The sequence below is a fragment of the Nyctereutes procyonoides genome, unplaced genomic scaffold (assembly GCF_905146905.1).
Source record: "Nyctereutes procyonoides isolate TBG_1078 unplaced genomic scaffold, NYPRO_anot_genome, whole genome shotgun sequence".
NCBI lineage: Eukaryota > Metazoa > Chordata > Mammalia > Carnivora > Canidae > Nyctereutes > Nyctereutes procyonoides.
In genome coordinates this window covers 69203730-69221578 of record NW_026575049.1, presented here as the reverse complement: position 1 = coordinate 69221578, position 17849 = coordinate 69203730, and the positions used below count along the sequence as shown (strand labels likewise).

The window sequence follows — 17849 nt, the reverse complement described above, 5'->3', positions numbered from 1 at the left end:
TCATTGTAATTTTACCTTAATGGCATGGTATTTCTGTTACAGAAAAAAAAAAAATGTTGGGGCACCCGGGTGGCTCAGTGGTTTAGCGCTGCCTTTGACCCAGGTCGTGACCCCAGGGTCCCGGGATCGAGTCCCACGTCGGGCTCCCTGCATGGAGCCTGCTTCTCCCTCTGCCTGTGTCTCTGCCTCTCTCTGTGTCTCTTGTGAATAAATAAATAAAATCTTAAAAAATGTTGACAGGCTTTTAACCAAGCAAGTTATAGAATTTATGTGGTTTCAATCTCCTTGTAATTAAAAGGAGGTTGAGCTCTTAATTCCCTTCTTTCTGTAAGATTCTGTGGTTCATTATTTTGTTTCAAGTAATGCTCTCTATCTTTAATAAGTTGAAGGTAAATAGAGAGTTGTTGATGGATCAAGACTGAAAAAATCATGAAGAAATCTTAATGTGTGCACTGACGTTATCAGGCGTGACACGTCTGGTGGATTCTCGCGTCCCTTTGTTTCCTAGCCAAAAGACATCAAAAGTAATCTACCTTCAGGTGGAAGCGCATTTCAGGAGATTTGGCCAGAGAGTGATAAGGGTGGCAGCTTGTCACAGGCTCTCAGTTGGCAGAAAATAAATGATTGTTGAAGTTAACTTAGGCATATTTTGATTCACTTGGATTTCTAAATGCAAGTCCAAAAATTTTTTTCAAAACTAAGCCCAAGAAGTGATATGAATGCATAAAGATTTATATACATATGTTTATGGCAGCGTCATTTTTTTTAATTTTTTATTTTATTTTATTTATGACAGGCACACAGTGAGAGAGAGAGAGGCAGAGACACAGGCAGAGGGAGAAGCAGGCTCCATGCACCGGGAGCCCGATGTGGGATTCGATCCCGGGTCTCCAGGATCGCGCCCCGGGCCAAAGGCAGGCGCCAAACCGCTGCGCCACCCAGGGATCCCATTTTTTTAAAGATTTTTTATATTTATCCATGAGAGAGACAGAGAGACGCAGAGACCCAGGCAGAGGGAGAAGCAGGCTCCATGCAGGGAGCCCGACATGGGACTCAATCCCGGGACCCCGGGGTCATGCCCTGGGCCGAAGGTGAACACTTAACCCCTGAGCCTCCCGGGCATCCCTTTATGGCAGGTTTAATAGCTAAAAACTAGAAACAACTAAATGTCTATCAACTGGTGAATGATTAAACAAACCGTGGTACCGTCCCGTAGTGGAGCACTACCCGGCAACGAAACGGAGCAAACTACTGACACCAGCCACAACAGGCAGGAATCTCAAGAGCATTGTGCTAAATGAAAGACATGAGACAGAAGGGGCCAAGCCATAGGGACAGACAGCAGATCAGAAAGCCAGGTCTCGGGGTCACGGGAAGGCACTGACCAGAATAACACACACTGGTACTTTTGGGGTAATGGAAACATTCTGCATCATTTCGGTGGTGCTCATGTAAACATGTGCCTTTGTCAAAACTCAGCAAAATTGTACACTTGAAATTGGTGACTTTTATTCAGTGTACCTTATACCTCAAATTTTTTTTTTAAGTTTTTATTTAAATTCCAATTAACACACAGTGTACTATTAGTTTCAGGAGTACAATTTAGGGATTCATCACTTAAATACAACACCCAGTGGTCACCACCACCAGTGCCCTCCTTAATATCCATCACCCAGCTTAGCCATCGCCCTACTCTCCTCCCCTCCAGCAATCCTCAGTTTATTCTCTCTAGTTCAGAGTCTGTTTTATGGTTTGCCTCTTGCTTTTCCCCTCCTCTGCTCCTCTGTTTTGTTTATTTTATTTTATTTTAATTTATTTTATTTTTTATTTTTTAATTTAATTTTATTTATTTTATTTTATTTTTTTATTTATTCATGAGAGACACAGACAGAGGCACAAGGAGGAGAAGCAGGCTCCATGCAAGGAGCCTGATGCAGGACTCAATCCCAGGACTCCAGGATCACACCCTGAGCCAAAGGCAGATACCCAACCACTGAGCCACCCACGCATCCCTCTCTACTTTGTTTCATAAAGTCCACATGAGTGAAATCATATGGTATTTGTCTTTCTCCGACCTATTTCACGTAGCATAATACCCTCTAGTTCCATCCGTGTTGTTGCAAATCTCATTCCCTCAAGGCTGAGTAATACTCCATTGTGTATGCACCACATCGTTATCCACTCGTCAGTTGATGGACATTTGGCTATTGAGAATGCTGCTGCTGCTACAAACATCAGGGTGCACGTATTCCTTCAAACCAGTATTTTTGTGTCCTTTGGGTAAATATACCTCAAATTTTAAAACAAACAAACTTAGGGCACTATCTTGAATGACTTACAAAGTGACTACTTCAACTGAGGAATGAATGCGTTTTGTTTTTTTTTTTTAACCAAGGGAAATAACCATCCTTATTTTGTTCCACTTTTTTATTTTGTTTTGTTTGTTTTTGTGTACTTGGTTTGTTGGGTTTTTTTTTGTTTTGGTGGGCAGCAAAGCACAGTTTTATTGAGTACAAAGCTCCTGAAGACAGAGGGGACCCAAGAGGGTGGCCCAGGAAAAAAACATTTTTAAACCTTGAACGTCGAAAGCTTGTTTTTAATTAATGGTAAGAGATGCTAACAGTGTTTGGTTTTGTGATGAATCTATACAGAAGTTTGACCGCAAAATGTGTTTGCATAGAAAACTGTAAATGATCAGCTTGCTTGAATATCTCACTGCATTTTTGCTTTCTCTTTACCTCTCTGCCCGACCTAGAAAAACTAATTGAGGGACTCAAATCTCCTGACACTTCTCTCCTGCTCCCTGACCTCTTGCCTATGACAGATCCTTTTGGTAGCACTTCCGATGCTGTAATTGGTAAAGTCGTCATCTCTGTTTCTTCAGTCCTGCATGATATATGTGTCTGTTTCTAGAATGATAACTAACTGGTTAGCAGATCCCTAGAATAGCCCTGCTCTGGAGTGGAAAATGCCACAAAGCTTCCTTTAATCTTATTTGTTATCACCGAAAGGAAGAGTTTTCTCTGCCTTCCAGGGGCAACACGCTGTTATTTTTGCTTTGCTCAATAGCCTGACGTTTCTAGAGGGACCGTCTTATGAACGAGCAATAACGGGAAAATTCAGTTAGTTCCAAAAAGCTTCATGAAGAAAGTTGCTTTCAAGCTGGGCCCTTACCTTTAGCAGATTCTTCTTTATAGGGCCTCTGTGTGTGCCAAGTATCAGTAACAGAAAACACTTGCCCAGTGATGAAGCCCCATTAGTCGAATCCAGGGTAGAGGTGTGGGTATTGCCCTGTGCTCCTGCAGCAAGGCAAGCAAGACCTATGAGGTGTCTAGGGCCTCTGTACCCCAGGGCACAGAGTCCTAAAACTGAGGAAGGCCGTGACCCTGTAGAGAGATGGGCCTCCAGCTGCGGGGTGTCCTACAGTGCAGAGCACCTCCCAGCTACATCATGGGGTGGGATTTGAAATGGACTAGTGGCTTTTGCAAGGCACAGAGGCTGTCTGTCCCCAGGTTTATCCCTGAGAACAGCGAAATTACCGTAAGATAGTACGGTGCCTCCCAGCCTGTGTCTGCTGACGTGGAAGAAACCTGCTGGGTGTCTCACGTTCTACATTTATCTCTAAAAACTGAGACTCACCGAGACTAGTCCTAGCGGTAAGCCTTGCGCACGCATGCCCAGCCAGTGAAGCCCAGACCCTGAAAGCTACGGAAATAAAGTGACTTCTTGTCCTGTCCATCCTGCCCGGGCTGGCTATTTTAGAGACCCCGTAGAAGAAAGACTTCACAGAGTTGTCTAAAGAAACTTTTGACTCCTCTTCCCTTCCCCTTTGTTCTCCTTTCTTAATGCTGTGTTACAAAAGAAAAAGCCGATGTTGCTGTTGAGAGTCTCATACCAGGACTGGAGCCCCCAGTGCCCCAGCGCCTTCCATCTCAGACGGAATCTGTGACCTCGAACCGCACAGGTCAGTCAGGTGTCTCTGCAGCTGCGGGAACCGTTCATTGTGGTGGCCCTCAAAGTCAACCTTTGCACCTGCAGCAGGTGATCCTGGGCTGCTTTTGCAGCCTGGTCAGTTCCCCCTAGAATGGATGCTCGGTATGGTTAGTGCTACCTTTCCATGCTAAAGAGCAGAGTACTTTTCGGAGCCATGTTCTTTGTAGAGTGGTACTCGGACTTTCTCGGCTGTTTCTTTATTCAAGATTCTTTTCACTGGTGGCAGGTTCCCTCCACCTCCTTCCTTAAAGAACTCTGCCGAGCTGCAAGGATGATCTTAACCCCTCCAAGGTTTCTGAACCGCCTTTCCATCTAACGGTGTCAGTCACTTCGTGGAGCTCATGCTCTGGATGTTGGCATTCTATTCTCAGCACAGTGCTTTTATCCTATATGGGTGGTTTGTTCCTAAATTGTAGACAGTGCTAAAATCTCTCCTGGTCCAGCATTGCTTTCCCCCTAATTTCAAATCCTTAATACAATTCCTTAATTGTCCATAAATCCAGAGTTGATAACCTGCATTTTTACTGAGTCCATAGTTACCTTGGTAAAAGTGTCTGATTTCCTAACTTGGAACAGAAGACAATTAGAAGTTTGGGAACTATGAAAATAAACTCATGTAGGTGGGGGGAATAAATGAATATAGAAGGCGATGTGGTTCCTTCCACTTGTGCTTACTTGACTTTCCTTTTAGAAAACTTTCCCGGAGAACAATTTGTATGTTAAGATGCTTGAACTCTGGATTTTTGTCTTCCTTCTGTTCGTTAACTAAAAGTACAATCATATATTCAGACGAGCAATTCAAATTTAAAGAATAATATTAAGAAGCAAGACCATTTTATCTTGAATGAGTATCTGGTTGGGTTCTAGAAAACACTGTTTAATCATGTCATATTCTGCTAATAATAAGCCCAAGGACAACCCCCTCCTAGTCAACTCAGATACCTCATCCTATGGTACCTTTTCCCACCAATGTTTCGGGGAAGTTTAAATGAAACTTTTAAGTTATAAAGTCCTTTTTCCCAAATGGCATTTGATGAGAACTGAGCTGCTAAAGTTTTATCTCCATCTCGACCACATATTTGCTTACCCAGCAACCTCTGAGCAAAGAATTATCCCATATTTGTATGTTCATGTTCAGAGGAATCTAGAAATACACATTTCCATAGATGAAAACGCAGGGGGCTTAATGTGTCACTTGGGGTTTTCTGTCTCCTGCCTTGGCTTGTATGTGTGACATGTAAATGCAGTAACTTCAAGGCTACGCTCTAATGTCATGATATTGTATGTGCCGTTTAATGCCATCACTGACCTGGGATGTTGTCAATCTGGACTCAGATTCTCTCACCGGGGAAGATTCCCTGATTGATGGCTCCCTGCTTTCTAACCCTACTACTGACCTTCTGGAAGAGTTTGCCCCCATAGCGATCTCTGCTCCAGCCCATAAAGGTAAACGCTTTCCTGTCCTCGGGCTCACGTGTGTCCTTCAAGGAGAACCGAATGACTCCTGAGCATTTTCCTTACCAAAAGTCTTTGCCAGGGAAGTTTTTCAGCCCCCTCCTTCCTATGGAAAACCCGAGTTTGTACTCTTAGCCCCTGGGTTATAATCCCTCTCAGGAAGAGTGCCCAGTAAGGCTCAGACAACAAACTGGCGGAGGCATCGCTTTCTGGTGTCACGTGGAGCACAGGGTATTCCACGTTCTCCATTAAAGGCAGAGCCGTAGATGGTTGAGTTGACCATCCACTGACTTGACTATCATTATTAATAGGATACGTGTTAACCTTAGAACCTAAAATTGTCTCATCCAATCTGATTTAAAGATTTTGGGTAGCGATTGCTACAATAAAGCAGGCCTAAGTCCTCGAAAGTCAGCCTTCAGCGAGTGAACTGACAAAAGTTTTGAATTTTGAGTTAGGATTGATTTCTGGATTTCTCTTTCTAATCTCCCATTTTCACGTCTTAGTCCTGGGTTGATACTGGTTTGAAATGCTGCGGGACAGAAGTAGCTTGAATGGAGTTCCCTTCAGCAAGTTTGTAAAAGTGACGGGCACAGCGCCTGGCTTACTGTGTGCAGCATTCACTAAACCTCTTTCTGTACTTGGGCAGTGAAATTGGTTTTGTGGAAGGGGCAAGAATATAGAAAAAGAACAATGTTGAGTTTATTCTGAAAGAAATTCAAGAAGGGAGCTTCCCCGAGATGTCTAAAAATAATTAGCTTAGGGTTTGCAGGGGTAACAGTGGAGCTTTTGTTTTTACCCTCGACAGCATTGAAATGATCATGTTTTTATAGAGTATGTGTTTGACCAGGTATGCCTGGCAGGAGTGTGTCCGCAGCAATATGTAATCACAGAGAAGCATCACTTGCAAAATAGGTGCTCAGCGAGCACTTTGTGGCAGGATAGTCTTAATCAGAATTGTGGAGAAAGCTCTAACATGCTTCTGCTGGAAATCTCAGTGCATGTGATCTTGGGCCCCAACACTCCCCGAGGCATCAGAGTGGATGGAAAGTCGTTTTCCTCCAGTCACAGGGCAGCAAGTCCTTTCAGAAATATTTTGTTTGCCTTGTATATAGCAGTTGCATCTTTTTTTTTTAATTTAAATCCAATTAACTAACATTCAGTGTCTATAGTAGTTACTTTTTAAAGAAGCCCCTGCCCCTGGCTTTGAGGTTCTCGAGTTTTGTCTGTTAGGCCTCTATTTGCTCAGTAAGGAAGACCAATGACTAATTCCCATGCCTTTGTGAATTATGGGCATTGAAGAGCCACCTCACAGCAACTACAGTTAGTGGTCTCACAGTGGCCAGAGAGAACGCGTCCTCTGACCCTTCCCCCTAATCACTTATGGAAGTCTCCAAACCATCTTTTCTGTCTCCCTATTTCCAGTTTTGCTGCTTTTATTTCAACTCATGAGACTAAGCGTTGTCACCTTCAAAAAACAACCATGATTGTATAGTTGGGAACTTTGTGCCTCTTACGTGTTCTCTCGTTTGCTAATCTCTACCTCTGTTGTTTCTGCTTGTGTACTTGCATTCTGTATTAAGCTGCAGAAGATAGTAATCTCATCTCAGGTTTTGATGTCCCTGAGGGCTCGGACAAGGTGGCTGAAGATGAGTTTGACCCTATTCCTGTATTGATAACCAAAAACCCACAAGGTAAGAAAGAGAGGATGGGGAACAGAGAAGAGCTTGACATCACAGCTCTCTACAAAATAGTAATGTACCTAATCTACCAGAGGGGAAACTGCATCCACACCTAACGAGGGAAACAGGGGATAATGACCGTCCCTGGGGCTGAGCCAGGGTAAGGTAGAGACACAGGTACAGACCAAGATGCGGTGATCTCAAAGCTGGGCTGTGCGGTTTATTTAGAGAAAAGAGAAGCATTTATTTATTTAAAAAGCATTTACTTAAAAGATTTTATCTATTTATACATGAAATACACAGAGAGGGAGAGGCAGAGATACAGGCAGAGGGAGAAGCAGGCTCCCTGCAGGGAGCCCGACATGGGACTCGATCCCGGGACGCCGAGGTCACGCCCTGGGCTGAAGGCGGCGCTAAACTGCTGAGCCACCCGGGCTGCCCCAAGAAAAACATTTAATACTTTGACTAAAACCTGGGTTTTACAAGGTATCAAGCCAAAACTAAAATGACCTTTAGTCAGTTAACCAGAACGCACGTATTTAAAAAAGAAAAAAAAAGGCTCTGAACGTTTTTTTAGCATGAGTAGAATAATCCACAATAAACATTCTTGCCAAAGAGATTAAATATGGTGCTTTGATACCATTTGCATCTTTCGGACATTTGCGAAGCATCCTTTTTCCTCTTTGATGGATTAAAGCCGTTTGCACATGCCCTGAGGCACCGAATTGCCGTGGGACCATCCATATATTTCCCAAAGCACGTTCCTATTGCCAGTGGTCTTAATACCTAATTTCTCCCCAAAGCAAAAAATGTTGACGTTTGCCTTAGCAGGGAGGTGATTCGATGTTATCAGGAAGTTAGGGTGCAGCCAGCAGTTCTCAGGCGAAATACATGTTCATGGGAAAATAGCATCCTCTCTGCAAGGTATTGGGCCTCCAGGGTGTGTGCCTGAAGCCGAGGTGGGAGGTGGTGGAAAGCTGGCCTGTGTGTTTAAAAATCAACATGTAAGAGTTTGCAAATGTAAATTGTTGCTTCTCTAGGGTTTGGTTTTGTTTTTGTTTTTTCTCCTTTGCTTGCTCTGCACATCTAAACCTTAACCCTCTGTGTTTTGTACTGAATTCCTATCTCTCCACTTCCAGGTGGGCACTCTAGAAACAGCAGTGGGAGCTCTGAGTCCAGTCTTCCCAACCTAGCCAGGTCTTTACTGCTGGTGGATCAGCTCATAGACCTGTAGCCGTGACCCAGTAGCAGATGCAGTTCTGTAACCTTCACACCGTAATATACATTTTCATTACGGAGTTATAAGAAAAATGATTTTTTTAAAAAATCTGCTAATAAGGGGCCCTCTAGCCCTTGTCTCCTACCCCTTGCCTTCTCCTGTAGAAACGATAAGGAAAGAAAATCACTTTGGCCCTCCACATATTCCTTGGCCAGTTCCTCCCTGTTAGTTTGCTGTGTTTTCTCATTACCCTTCTTCAATAGCATAATCTTAAATCAAGCGCTAGATGCCATGAGCTTCACCTCTGCTGGAATCAACTCCACCCAAAGCTTAACTGTAACTGAAACTAGTGAATTGACACCTTTGTCTCATTCTTGCTAGGAATGGCCTCCCAAACCAATCCTCCCAGCCCCTGTCTCCTTTGGCCAGATGCTGATGAATGTGTTTCTCTGTTTTTGCTTTTTACGCTGCTGCATTATCATGAGGACATGGCTTCTTCAGTTGGTCTTGACTCTGGGCAGTAGCCTGGAGATGGGTGTGTGATTTAAGAGAGGGTAAAACTGACGGACGGATGGGATGTGTTTGAAAAGAGAAATTGAGCCCAGCTCTAGCCAACCAGCCTTGACCTTGTTTGATCATAGACTTAGCCAAGGGATTTTCCACCCCATGCAACCTGCCCAGCATTCATCCAGCATTCTGGCTTCCATTGAACCGTGATTTCTCAGATCTGGAGACGTGACTGCAAGTACTTGAGATCCTTGGATAAAATGTGTACATTATTTAAAACCCAAGTATTGCCATTCCTTTCCATGTTAACTGTCCCAAGCCGGGATCTCAGAATTAGACCAAAACAAGACAATGGTGGTAACATGATACCTTTTATTAGAAGACTTTTCACTGGGGGGTGGATGGGGGAGGGGAAGGAATTGTAGCAGAAACAGATGTATTTTTCTTGTGATTTTTATTTTGAATCAAATATTGTAAATTGTGTATAAATGAAGACGCTGAATAGCTCTGTTTCCACTTGGCGTTTCAAGTCTGATATCAGGTGTCTGTACAGGGTTTTGATCTCACTCCCTTGTATAACTATACAGCAATCCTACAGTATAACATATGGAATCATTTCGAGTAGACTTGTGTGTTGCTATAAGCTTTCAGCAGGTCCTCTGTCTTTGTAGAATAAGCATGTCGTTTATTTTCAGATAATCAGAAATAAGTGTGCTGACAAGCTAGGCACAATTTGATTCTGGCTACTTACCTTTCTTTTCTCTCTGATGTTTGAATCGAAGGATGCAGCCAATGAAATATGTTCAGTTGGTTTTCCTTGGCTTCCTAGATTAAAAACAAGACAAAACAAAGCGTAGTTCCTCACTAACCTTAGAATATTGTTCATAAAATAAATAAAGGACCCTGCACTGACATGACAACATGCCTCATGGTCACCCTCTGTATATGTCCTTACTCGTTGAAGTGTATTTTTCTTTTCCTTACACAGAAAGCAATTTTATAGAATTGCCCTTTTGGAAAGAGGTGGGCACAGAGAAACCCGTCGTGGTTCTCTTCCTTGAGTGCCATTTTCCATGATCAGAAGGGGAAACTCTTAGTTGATCAGATTTGTACAAATAAAATTCCAAGCTCATTTGCTTGTTTCTCTATCTAGTACTTTTGTTTCTTCTTCCTCACGTTTGCACTTTAAGGGGGAAAAAAAAAAAGTTGAGCAGCAACAACAGCCTGCAAAGCACTGCACGTTGGAGGTCAAGCCTTGACCCCAGAAATGTGAGAGCAGCCTTTGAAAGGCATCGGAGGAAAAGTCTGAGTCTTTCAGTCTTCCTTCTGACTTTAAATACTTCCTGTGCCGGCTGAAACTAGATGAGCTAAGTAAAGCCCTCTATTAGGATAATGGATCATTTCCAAAATTGAGGGAGGCACAACCTTCCTGCTGAAGATAAAAAAAAAAAAGATGTCCTTGAAGAGCTCTCCATGATTGGATGGCAGTGACAGTGGGACTCGGCTGGCCCCTCTATGGACAGGGATGTTCCTGAAAATCAAAACTGTATTCTTCTTTTTTCCTGGACATAGATAAAGAATGTATAAACAAATGAAGGAAATGTTTATTTTTAAATAAGAACAATGTTTTATGCCTATGTTTTCCAATTTTATTTTTTTTCCATACGTATACATGTCAGAAATATAATGAAATATCTAGTTTCTCAATTTAATTGAAACCGTGAAGAGTACAGTGTAGAAATTCGGTATCTCTAAATTGTTCCTTTCGTGTATTACCCATAATCACACTGAGATGTATTCCCTAGTCGTCTGGCTCAATAAAGCTTAATGGAGACTGTTAATGAGAATGAACAGACTGGAAGCCAGAGACTGGATGGAGGAAGCCCGAGGGAGATAACGGCGTGAAATCATCTTGGGTTTGTCCTTTAGGGATAGGACCTCAAAGGGGAGAACTTTTTTTTTTTTCTTTTAAGGAGCCCATGTGAGTGACTCAGTAAATGGCACCTCCCTTAGTGTAGAGCTTCATCCCTGAGCTAAAAGGGTTTATCTGATAGGAGACTAGAGACAATACAGTGTCTGATAACTGGTAGACCCACGGAACTCGAGACGGAGCCACAAGCGGGGTCAGAGAGACCAGTCTCTGGTCCATCCACTTCGTTTCACGGGTGTGGTACCCGAGGCCGGGCCGTGGGAGAAGAGGCCTGGGCAGGACAGTCCACCTGGGGTCTCTCCCTGACGATTGCCAGTCACCAGCCAAGTGGGTTTCAGCGGGCGCTTCGCTTCCAAGCGCTGTTGCTCCTTATGTATGCAATGATGAGTCTGGACTAGATGGTCTTCAAGCTTACGGGATTCTAGAGTTCTGCATACGTATTATTATGCTTTGGAAGGACTGTGAAGGATTCGTATAATCCTGATGTTCTTCAGTTATCTTCTCTAGTTCTTTCCGTTACTGGAGCAGTATTTACATCTTAGAGAATCATAACGGCCCTTCACCGGCTTAGGTTGCCCTTCCTTGGTTATCGCAGCAGAAGCCTACATTATCGGTGAGTTTGGGACATAGACCCTTTTAGAAAAACTATTACACGTACCTGCCTATTCCAACAAAAAAGTATCAGACACCTTCAATTCTTCTAAAATATAATCGGTGATCTGGCACTTAAAAATGAGCAGACACTAAAAGCATATGTCTCTAATTTGCTTTAGTCCCAACTGTGCACAAGTAGTAACTGCACCAGAACACATCGCAGATTTTTTTTCTCCTTTACCGCATTCAGGTAACTAGATCACCAAATCTAAGTCCCAGTATTTTTAAAAACCACAGGCTAAGAAGAGATAAGGTTTAAATGGACACCTCTAACTCTGATCATAATTAATGGGTTCTTCAGCAGACATATCAGAATTGCGACCGCTCATTGCGTGTTGTTCCCTCCGAAGGCATCTGGTTTTACTTGGGAGGCTAATGCTTTAGCGATGCTGCCTTCATTTACTTTATTTTTGAAACTACTACCCTCCTTAGAAACCATCAAGGAAGGTAATCAGGTATAAGAAAAATCCGTTGAATTCTTATCTAATTAGTATTGCTTTCAACATCTGGAAGTGTGTTCTCTTTCCTGGTCTTTTCCATGACTCCTGGTTCTGAGTCACATTTAGCTGTTTCCCAAAACCAAAATCACCCCCTCCCCCCCAGTGAAGCATGGTTACTATTAAAGACAGTGAAAGGAATAACCAACGAAAATTCCCAGAGATGACCTTTTATAATGGAAAGCGACAACAATCAGTCTTAATTTCCTCAATATTCTGAATAAGGGAACTTCCATAATTGCACCTGTCTTTAGTAGTTTAGAAAATGGAAAGATGCGGATTTTAAAATAACCTCTGAGGGAGGTTGTCACTCTGTTCCGCGTCATTTGATATTGGACTTGGTTCTTCCCGAATTAGAATTATAGAACTTGGGCCGCTAATAATTACAAGGGAACAAACTCAAGAAAAGAGCCTGTTTTTCTCAAGATGGAATTTTAGTCTTGTTTATCATACTTCTTTTCCCCCTGCTCTCCTGGCAGGTAATTGATCATTCTGATTCGAACTAACACAGTTTTCCCCAGGTCAGGAGCAGTCTGCCTTCAGCAGCAATCTTAGACGAAGGAGAGGACCTTTGGGGTTGAGCTCCGCGCAGAAGTGTGCAGGGATCTGAGTTCGGCTGAAGAAATGCACACTGTAGATAACCTTGGGCCAAAGTAAAGTCTCCCATGATGATGTTTGTCTAAGTTTCCAGGAGTCTTTAACTTTCTCTGGCTGTAAGATTACCAGGATCATGTAGCCACTAACTTAAGAGTTTGGGGACAAAAATGACAGGCTCGCCCAAAGTCCTAAGAAGCAAATTAGAGGCTGCCAGGCAGAGCAGAGGAGCTATCAGAGGGATGCAGAAAATGAGATCTTTACTGAAACACTCCAGATAATACCAAGCTGTCTTTTAGTCCTCTCTAGAGACTATAGTCTTACCCACACGAAGTTAGTCTTTTCATTTTCCACGCTCGCCCTGTCGCTGCAGTTGGATGTACTTGGGTTTCTTGAGTCGAAATGAATCCCAGATGGCCTCCATGTAAATCATCTGTAAGGAGACACTACTTTGTTTATCCTGGGTTTCCCTTCACTGCCCGTGGAGGAGGTGGAGGAGGTGGAGGAGGGAGGTGCTCCGGGGAACGCTGACTGACTCCAAGTCACCAAACTTGGAGTCCCGTAGTTGCCCGAAGGGAAGACACTTTCTTGGTTCCCACGTTGCTGTGGCGTCCTGACTTCAGCCTTTCCCCCGGGAGTCATTACCCTCCCCGGCCCTGCCCTGCCCTGCCCTGCCCCTGGCACCTGGATGTGTATTTACCGCAGGTCTCTATCAGGTCCTCCCCAAGAGGACAGAGCAGACAGAGGTCCGCGAAGCTACCCTACGCAGTAAAAATACGGAACTTAAACATTGCTGCGCAAGTATTGTATTTAAAAAAAAAAAGTCTGTAAACAGTTTATTATGTAAACACACAGGAATAAAGACTTCTCTGTTCACCCAGGAGCCTGATGTTCACGGGTGTGAGTAACTTTGAACAGCTGCCGCTTTCCTGCTCTGAAAACCCACCGTGGCCAAAGGGACTTAACCCGGTTGTTGGGTGACAGTCAGCACCTGGGCGCAAGGGGGGGCGGCCGCGTGCTGAGGACGGGTACCGAGGCCACCCAGCTTCCCCCGGCAGGCAGGGAGAGCACCCCCGGAGCCTGCATTCCCTACGACCAGGCTCGGGTTCGAAAACAGAGCACGGATTTGCAGCTCCCTGCTCTGACTTAATCTCTGGGTTCCCGGGGCCAGTTTAATTAGACATTCGATGTTGGCGACAGCAGTTCTGTGCTCCCCGAAACCCCCCTCGCTTCATTGTTGCCTTGGCCCGAGGGGCACAGCATCCCCGGCTGCGTCGGCCGCCCCCGAATCCCCACTCCCCAGTCACGGGCGTTAATGCCACGCACAGCGCACGGCAGAGCCAAACCCTGATTTTACCATCTGAGCCGAAGGCCACGGAAGTTACTGACCTGACGTGCAGCTCTTGAGTCCCTGACTTGGCCCCAAGAGGGTGGGTGTTCATTGGCGCAGCACTTCTGACCTTCCCGTGAAGGGCCAGTTTGCTTTCTATTTGCCAAATGTCTGAGCTTTCTCGGCCCCCCGAGTCTTCGTTTCCAGCTTTTGGCAAGGATCGTGTCTCCGAGACCGCTCGTGATCACTTCAGTGACAGTGTGGGGGAGAGTGAAATTCTGGCCGTGCGTGACACGTTGTACTAAAGAGTATCCAGCCTGGAATTTAAGTCTTCAGAATCTGGATTTTTTTTTTTTTAAAAAAAGCCCTCTGATGACCCCTCACTGTGTCCATGAGATCAAAGCCCCGGGGTAACCCTACCCCAAACCACTGAGCACAGTTAGGGAGGAGAATTCCCGAGCCGTCCAGGACTCTGGGCGGCTTCCTTCCTACTCTGTCAAGGATATGAACTCTTACTGCAACCTGCATGCATTCTGAGCCTCAGAATAGACTAAAATGGGGTTATCCCGAGTCGAAGTCTCAAAAAAGTGTGCCTAACCCTTAATCTTGCACATGGTCCTACATGAGAGCAAGAAAAAGAAGTGTGTCTCGCCTTAACGTAATGAGCTAAACCAGAATGAAGAGAGCCCTAGCCCAGTTTGAGGGGATTAGAACCAAATGCCCTACTCTGGGCTTCGTGATAAGGAAGACCCCTGTGCGCCCCTGAGGCCGGGGCCTGGCTCCGAGCCCCCCACCCCTCAGGAAGCGGCTGGCTTCACGGAGCGCGGTGGCCCGGGGTGTCTGCTGTGCCCGGTGTTGGTTCCCAGAGGGGGGGCCCAGCGCAAGGGGACACGAGTGCAGATCCTTTGCTGGTAGCCAGACGGCCCCCATCACATCCTCCCAGTAGAGCGAGGCCGTTCTCAGAGGGGCGGCTCACCCCGCACACGTACACGGCCCCTACAAGAACAGACTCCGATCCCCCCAAAAAGACCTCCCTGCCGACAAGGTGTAATGTCCATCTTCTGCTTCCAGGTACTGGGGATCTCCCCTCCTCTCGACCGCTCTGTCTTGTGCTCAGGGGCTATGGGTGTCCGGGTCTCCCCCACAGCCACCGGCACCCTGGGCCAGCTGCGAGGGGGTTGCTGTCTGCTGTGGGCACACGACAGCTTCTCTAGAAACGAACGGAGAGGCTAAGGGACTTGGCCTCCTTAGGAAAATCCTTCCAGCGTAGCTGTCCGAGCCTGCAAAGCAGATTGATGCCTTGAAAGAGAGTCCGCTCTGGCCTTGTCGTGAAGGGCGGGAAGCAAGCTTCCCCTTCACACTCAGTGTCACAGGGGTTTTGTGACCGTCCGTAGGGATTTTTGAAAGTCCTGGACATCTTAGGTATGGCTCTCCCGTTACCATCAGGGTCCTGGTATGTGCGGATTTGGCGGGTGTCCACTTGACCACGAACCCGCTTTTTAGGCGATTTAGGTCTAGGTTAAGCACGTTCCTCCGTCCCGTCCGGCTCTGAATGCGGGCGCCGCTCCGTGGTACTCGGCAGCTCCCAGAGTGCCCCGGACCCTCGCGGGCGTCCCACGCACCCCGCTCCGCGGGTGGCTGCTGCTTGGCACTGTGCACGCGAACTGGTCTGAGTTCGATTTAAATTTCCCCAAAAACGCTCACTCCAGTCGCACTGGAGCTCAGTGTTCAGTACCCACTAGGATGACGCCAGGATTGGTCATCGGCTGGACTCAATGTACCTTTTTCCCCCTAGAACAGGCTTGATAACGCCAACTTTGGGGTAATTTTTGGAAGAGGAGAAACTGTGCCTTAGTTTTGGCTGAAAACTGTGTCGTCCAGCGGATGCTGGGTTAGAAAGCGGTTCAGGGAGCTTGGGGGAGGGGAGCTTTCATACCCCTTGGCTCGGCCTGATTCTGGGAGGCTCCTCCCCCCCCCCCCCCCGCGCCCCCGTCTCATTTGCGTTTCCTCTCAGAAGTCCCCCAAGAATCCCCGCCACAGGACTAATAGCAGCATAGTCGCCGAGAGGCTGAGGTCAGGGGTCTCCACGTACACGGCAGGCGGCGCGTTCCGTCCACTGCCTGTCCGCCGGCTGCCACTTCCACGTCGCCGAGCGGGAGCACGTACTGAAGCTGCAACGCAAGGGGGAAAAGTCTCCTCTTCAAAATCACGCTCTGCAAGCACCACCCGGGACGCTGTTTGGCGCCAGGACAGAATTCCGCTTAAAGACTCTGCCTGGAAATGCACCGGATGCGTTCAAGCTCTTAGAAAATGAGGGGGACACTCGCCTTTTTTTTTTTTCTGGTTTCCGCAAACAATATTTAAGGTCAGAGCTGTTTAAAAAGAAGCACTGCTAAAAAAAAAAAAAAAAAAAAAAGAGTCCTAGAATTCTGCGAAACGTAGTATTTTTGTACGTTCCCTTCTAAAATGTTCCAGCCTCTCTCTACGTCTCTTTACAATGTAGGTGATGTCTCCTAAGTGACTGGCTTCCCAATAAACTGATTTTGATGCCGCTTCTGCTGTGTTCTGTGTGCTTAATTCAAGCAGAAACCTTAGCATGGGCCGATTGTTAGCGGAAGTTTCTGGTAGCTCACCACTTGCCCGGGAGGGGAGAGGGTAGCATGGGGAGGGGCTGATGGGATTACCTGAGCACGGAGGTTCCAAGTCGGCTACCCAATCCACACCATTGTACCAAGGCCTGGTGGGTTGGGAACCCCAGGATGAAATGACGCCTTTACCCCCAGCCACCCTTTCTCTGGATTCTTCTTGCCTAGTTACTTATGCCTTTCTCCTGCCCTCTTGCTAACATGTGCCCAATGACCTACTTCTAACCTGCTAATGTTTCTTGGAAGGTAAGCTCTCTCGCTTTCTGATAATTGTCTATTTGATTTGAAAAGCCAGGCCCCCCAGCTCCCTCTGTGTCGCCAGAAGTAGACGAGCTTAGTAGAGTTTGCGGAAGTTTCCGTCACTACCCACGGATGTGACTCCATCTGCTTGAAGAGCCTTATGATAGATGCGCTGAAGCAGAGGAGATGTTTGCTAACTTAGAAAACCGAAGCCAACCCGAGCAGGATCCCAGGGCCGCTCCAGCGGAGGGGCTGGACGTGACAGGAGCCGGCAGGGCCCCCGAAGCGCCCTCGGTCCGGGCTGGGGGGCGCTCGCTGCTCTTGGCCGCGCTGCCGTGGCGGCCTGACCTCCGGAGCAGCCCTGTGCTCTTGCAGGCCCGGGGTGGCGGGGCTGGGCCGCGTCCTCAGGGGCAGGCAGGGGGCAGGCCACCCCGGGGGCGGGTCGCATTTGTCCCTGCCCTGAGCATCTCTGCGTACCCGGAGGTGCCGAGGCGTGTGTGGAGACGAGGGACTGGGCCTGCAGCCCACCCGAGCCAGTGCCAGGTAGACGGGTGGCGGTGCCGGCGCGCGGGGCATCGTGTCCTTGTGCTGAACGTGCGTGTGTCTACACCCTCATCTCCTGTCCCGCACACCGTGCGCGTCCTGTTCCAAAGTGTGAGACGGTGGTTGCTCGTGTTCCGGTTTGTGTGCCGTTTCCTTGCCTGACTTTATGTTTCCGTTTTTCCTTTTTCCATTTCCACCTTTATTATTTGGCCCCCGATGTGTCCGCCGCGGGTTGCCGTTGCGTGTCCAGGGAGAGCTGACGTGACCTGTGCCTTAATGCTGCCCTTTGTGCTTCCCTAGGTCTCCAGAGAGAGCCCAACCCCCGCCCTGTCCTAACCGTAGAGCACTTTAAGGAGCCGGCGGCCGGCAGAGGCGCCCCCCTGCACCCGGAGGCCTCGGGAGCGCCCGGCGCCCAGCGCAGCCTGGAGTCGGACTCCCTGGCCCGCGACGGCCCTTCGAGCAACAGTTCGTTCCACAGCAGCGAGGAGGAGGGCACGGACCTGGAGGGGGACGTGCTGGACTGCAGTGGCTCCCGGCCCCTCCTGGAGTCCGAGGAGGAG

The 17849-nt window shown here is 47.0% G+C and overlaps 1 protein-coding gene across 5 annotated transcripts in view; it reads left to right on the top strand.

Annotated features, from left to right (window-relative positions):
* Positions 1 to 9776, top strand: part of AAK1 (AP2 associated kinase 1) — a 148226-nt gene extending 138450 nt beyond the window's left edge. For 2 of the 5 annotated variants that reach the window (XM_055328165.1, XM_055328164.1), the window contains exons 18-22: positions 2756 to 2857; positions 3863 to 3964; positions 5329 to 5439; positions 7032 to 7142; positions 8270 to 9776. In XM_055328165.1, coding sequence (XP_055184140.1) covers positions 2756 to 2857; positions 3863 to 3964; positions 5329 to 5439; positions 7032 to 7142; positions 8270 to 8364 — 521 coding nt within the window. In that variant the 3' untranslated portion in view covers positions 8365 to 9776. Of the gene's footprint in view, positions 1 to 2755; positions 2858 to 3862; positions 3965 to 5328; positions 5440 to 7031 lie in introns of all 5 variants that reach the window. The other 3 variants (XM_055328168.1, XM_055328163.1, XM_055328166.1) reach the window with 3 other exon arrangements.
* Positions 9777 to 17849: the final 8073 nt, after the last annotated feature.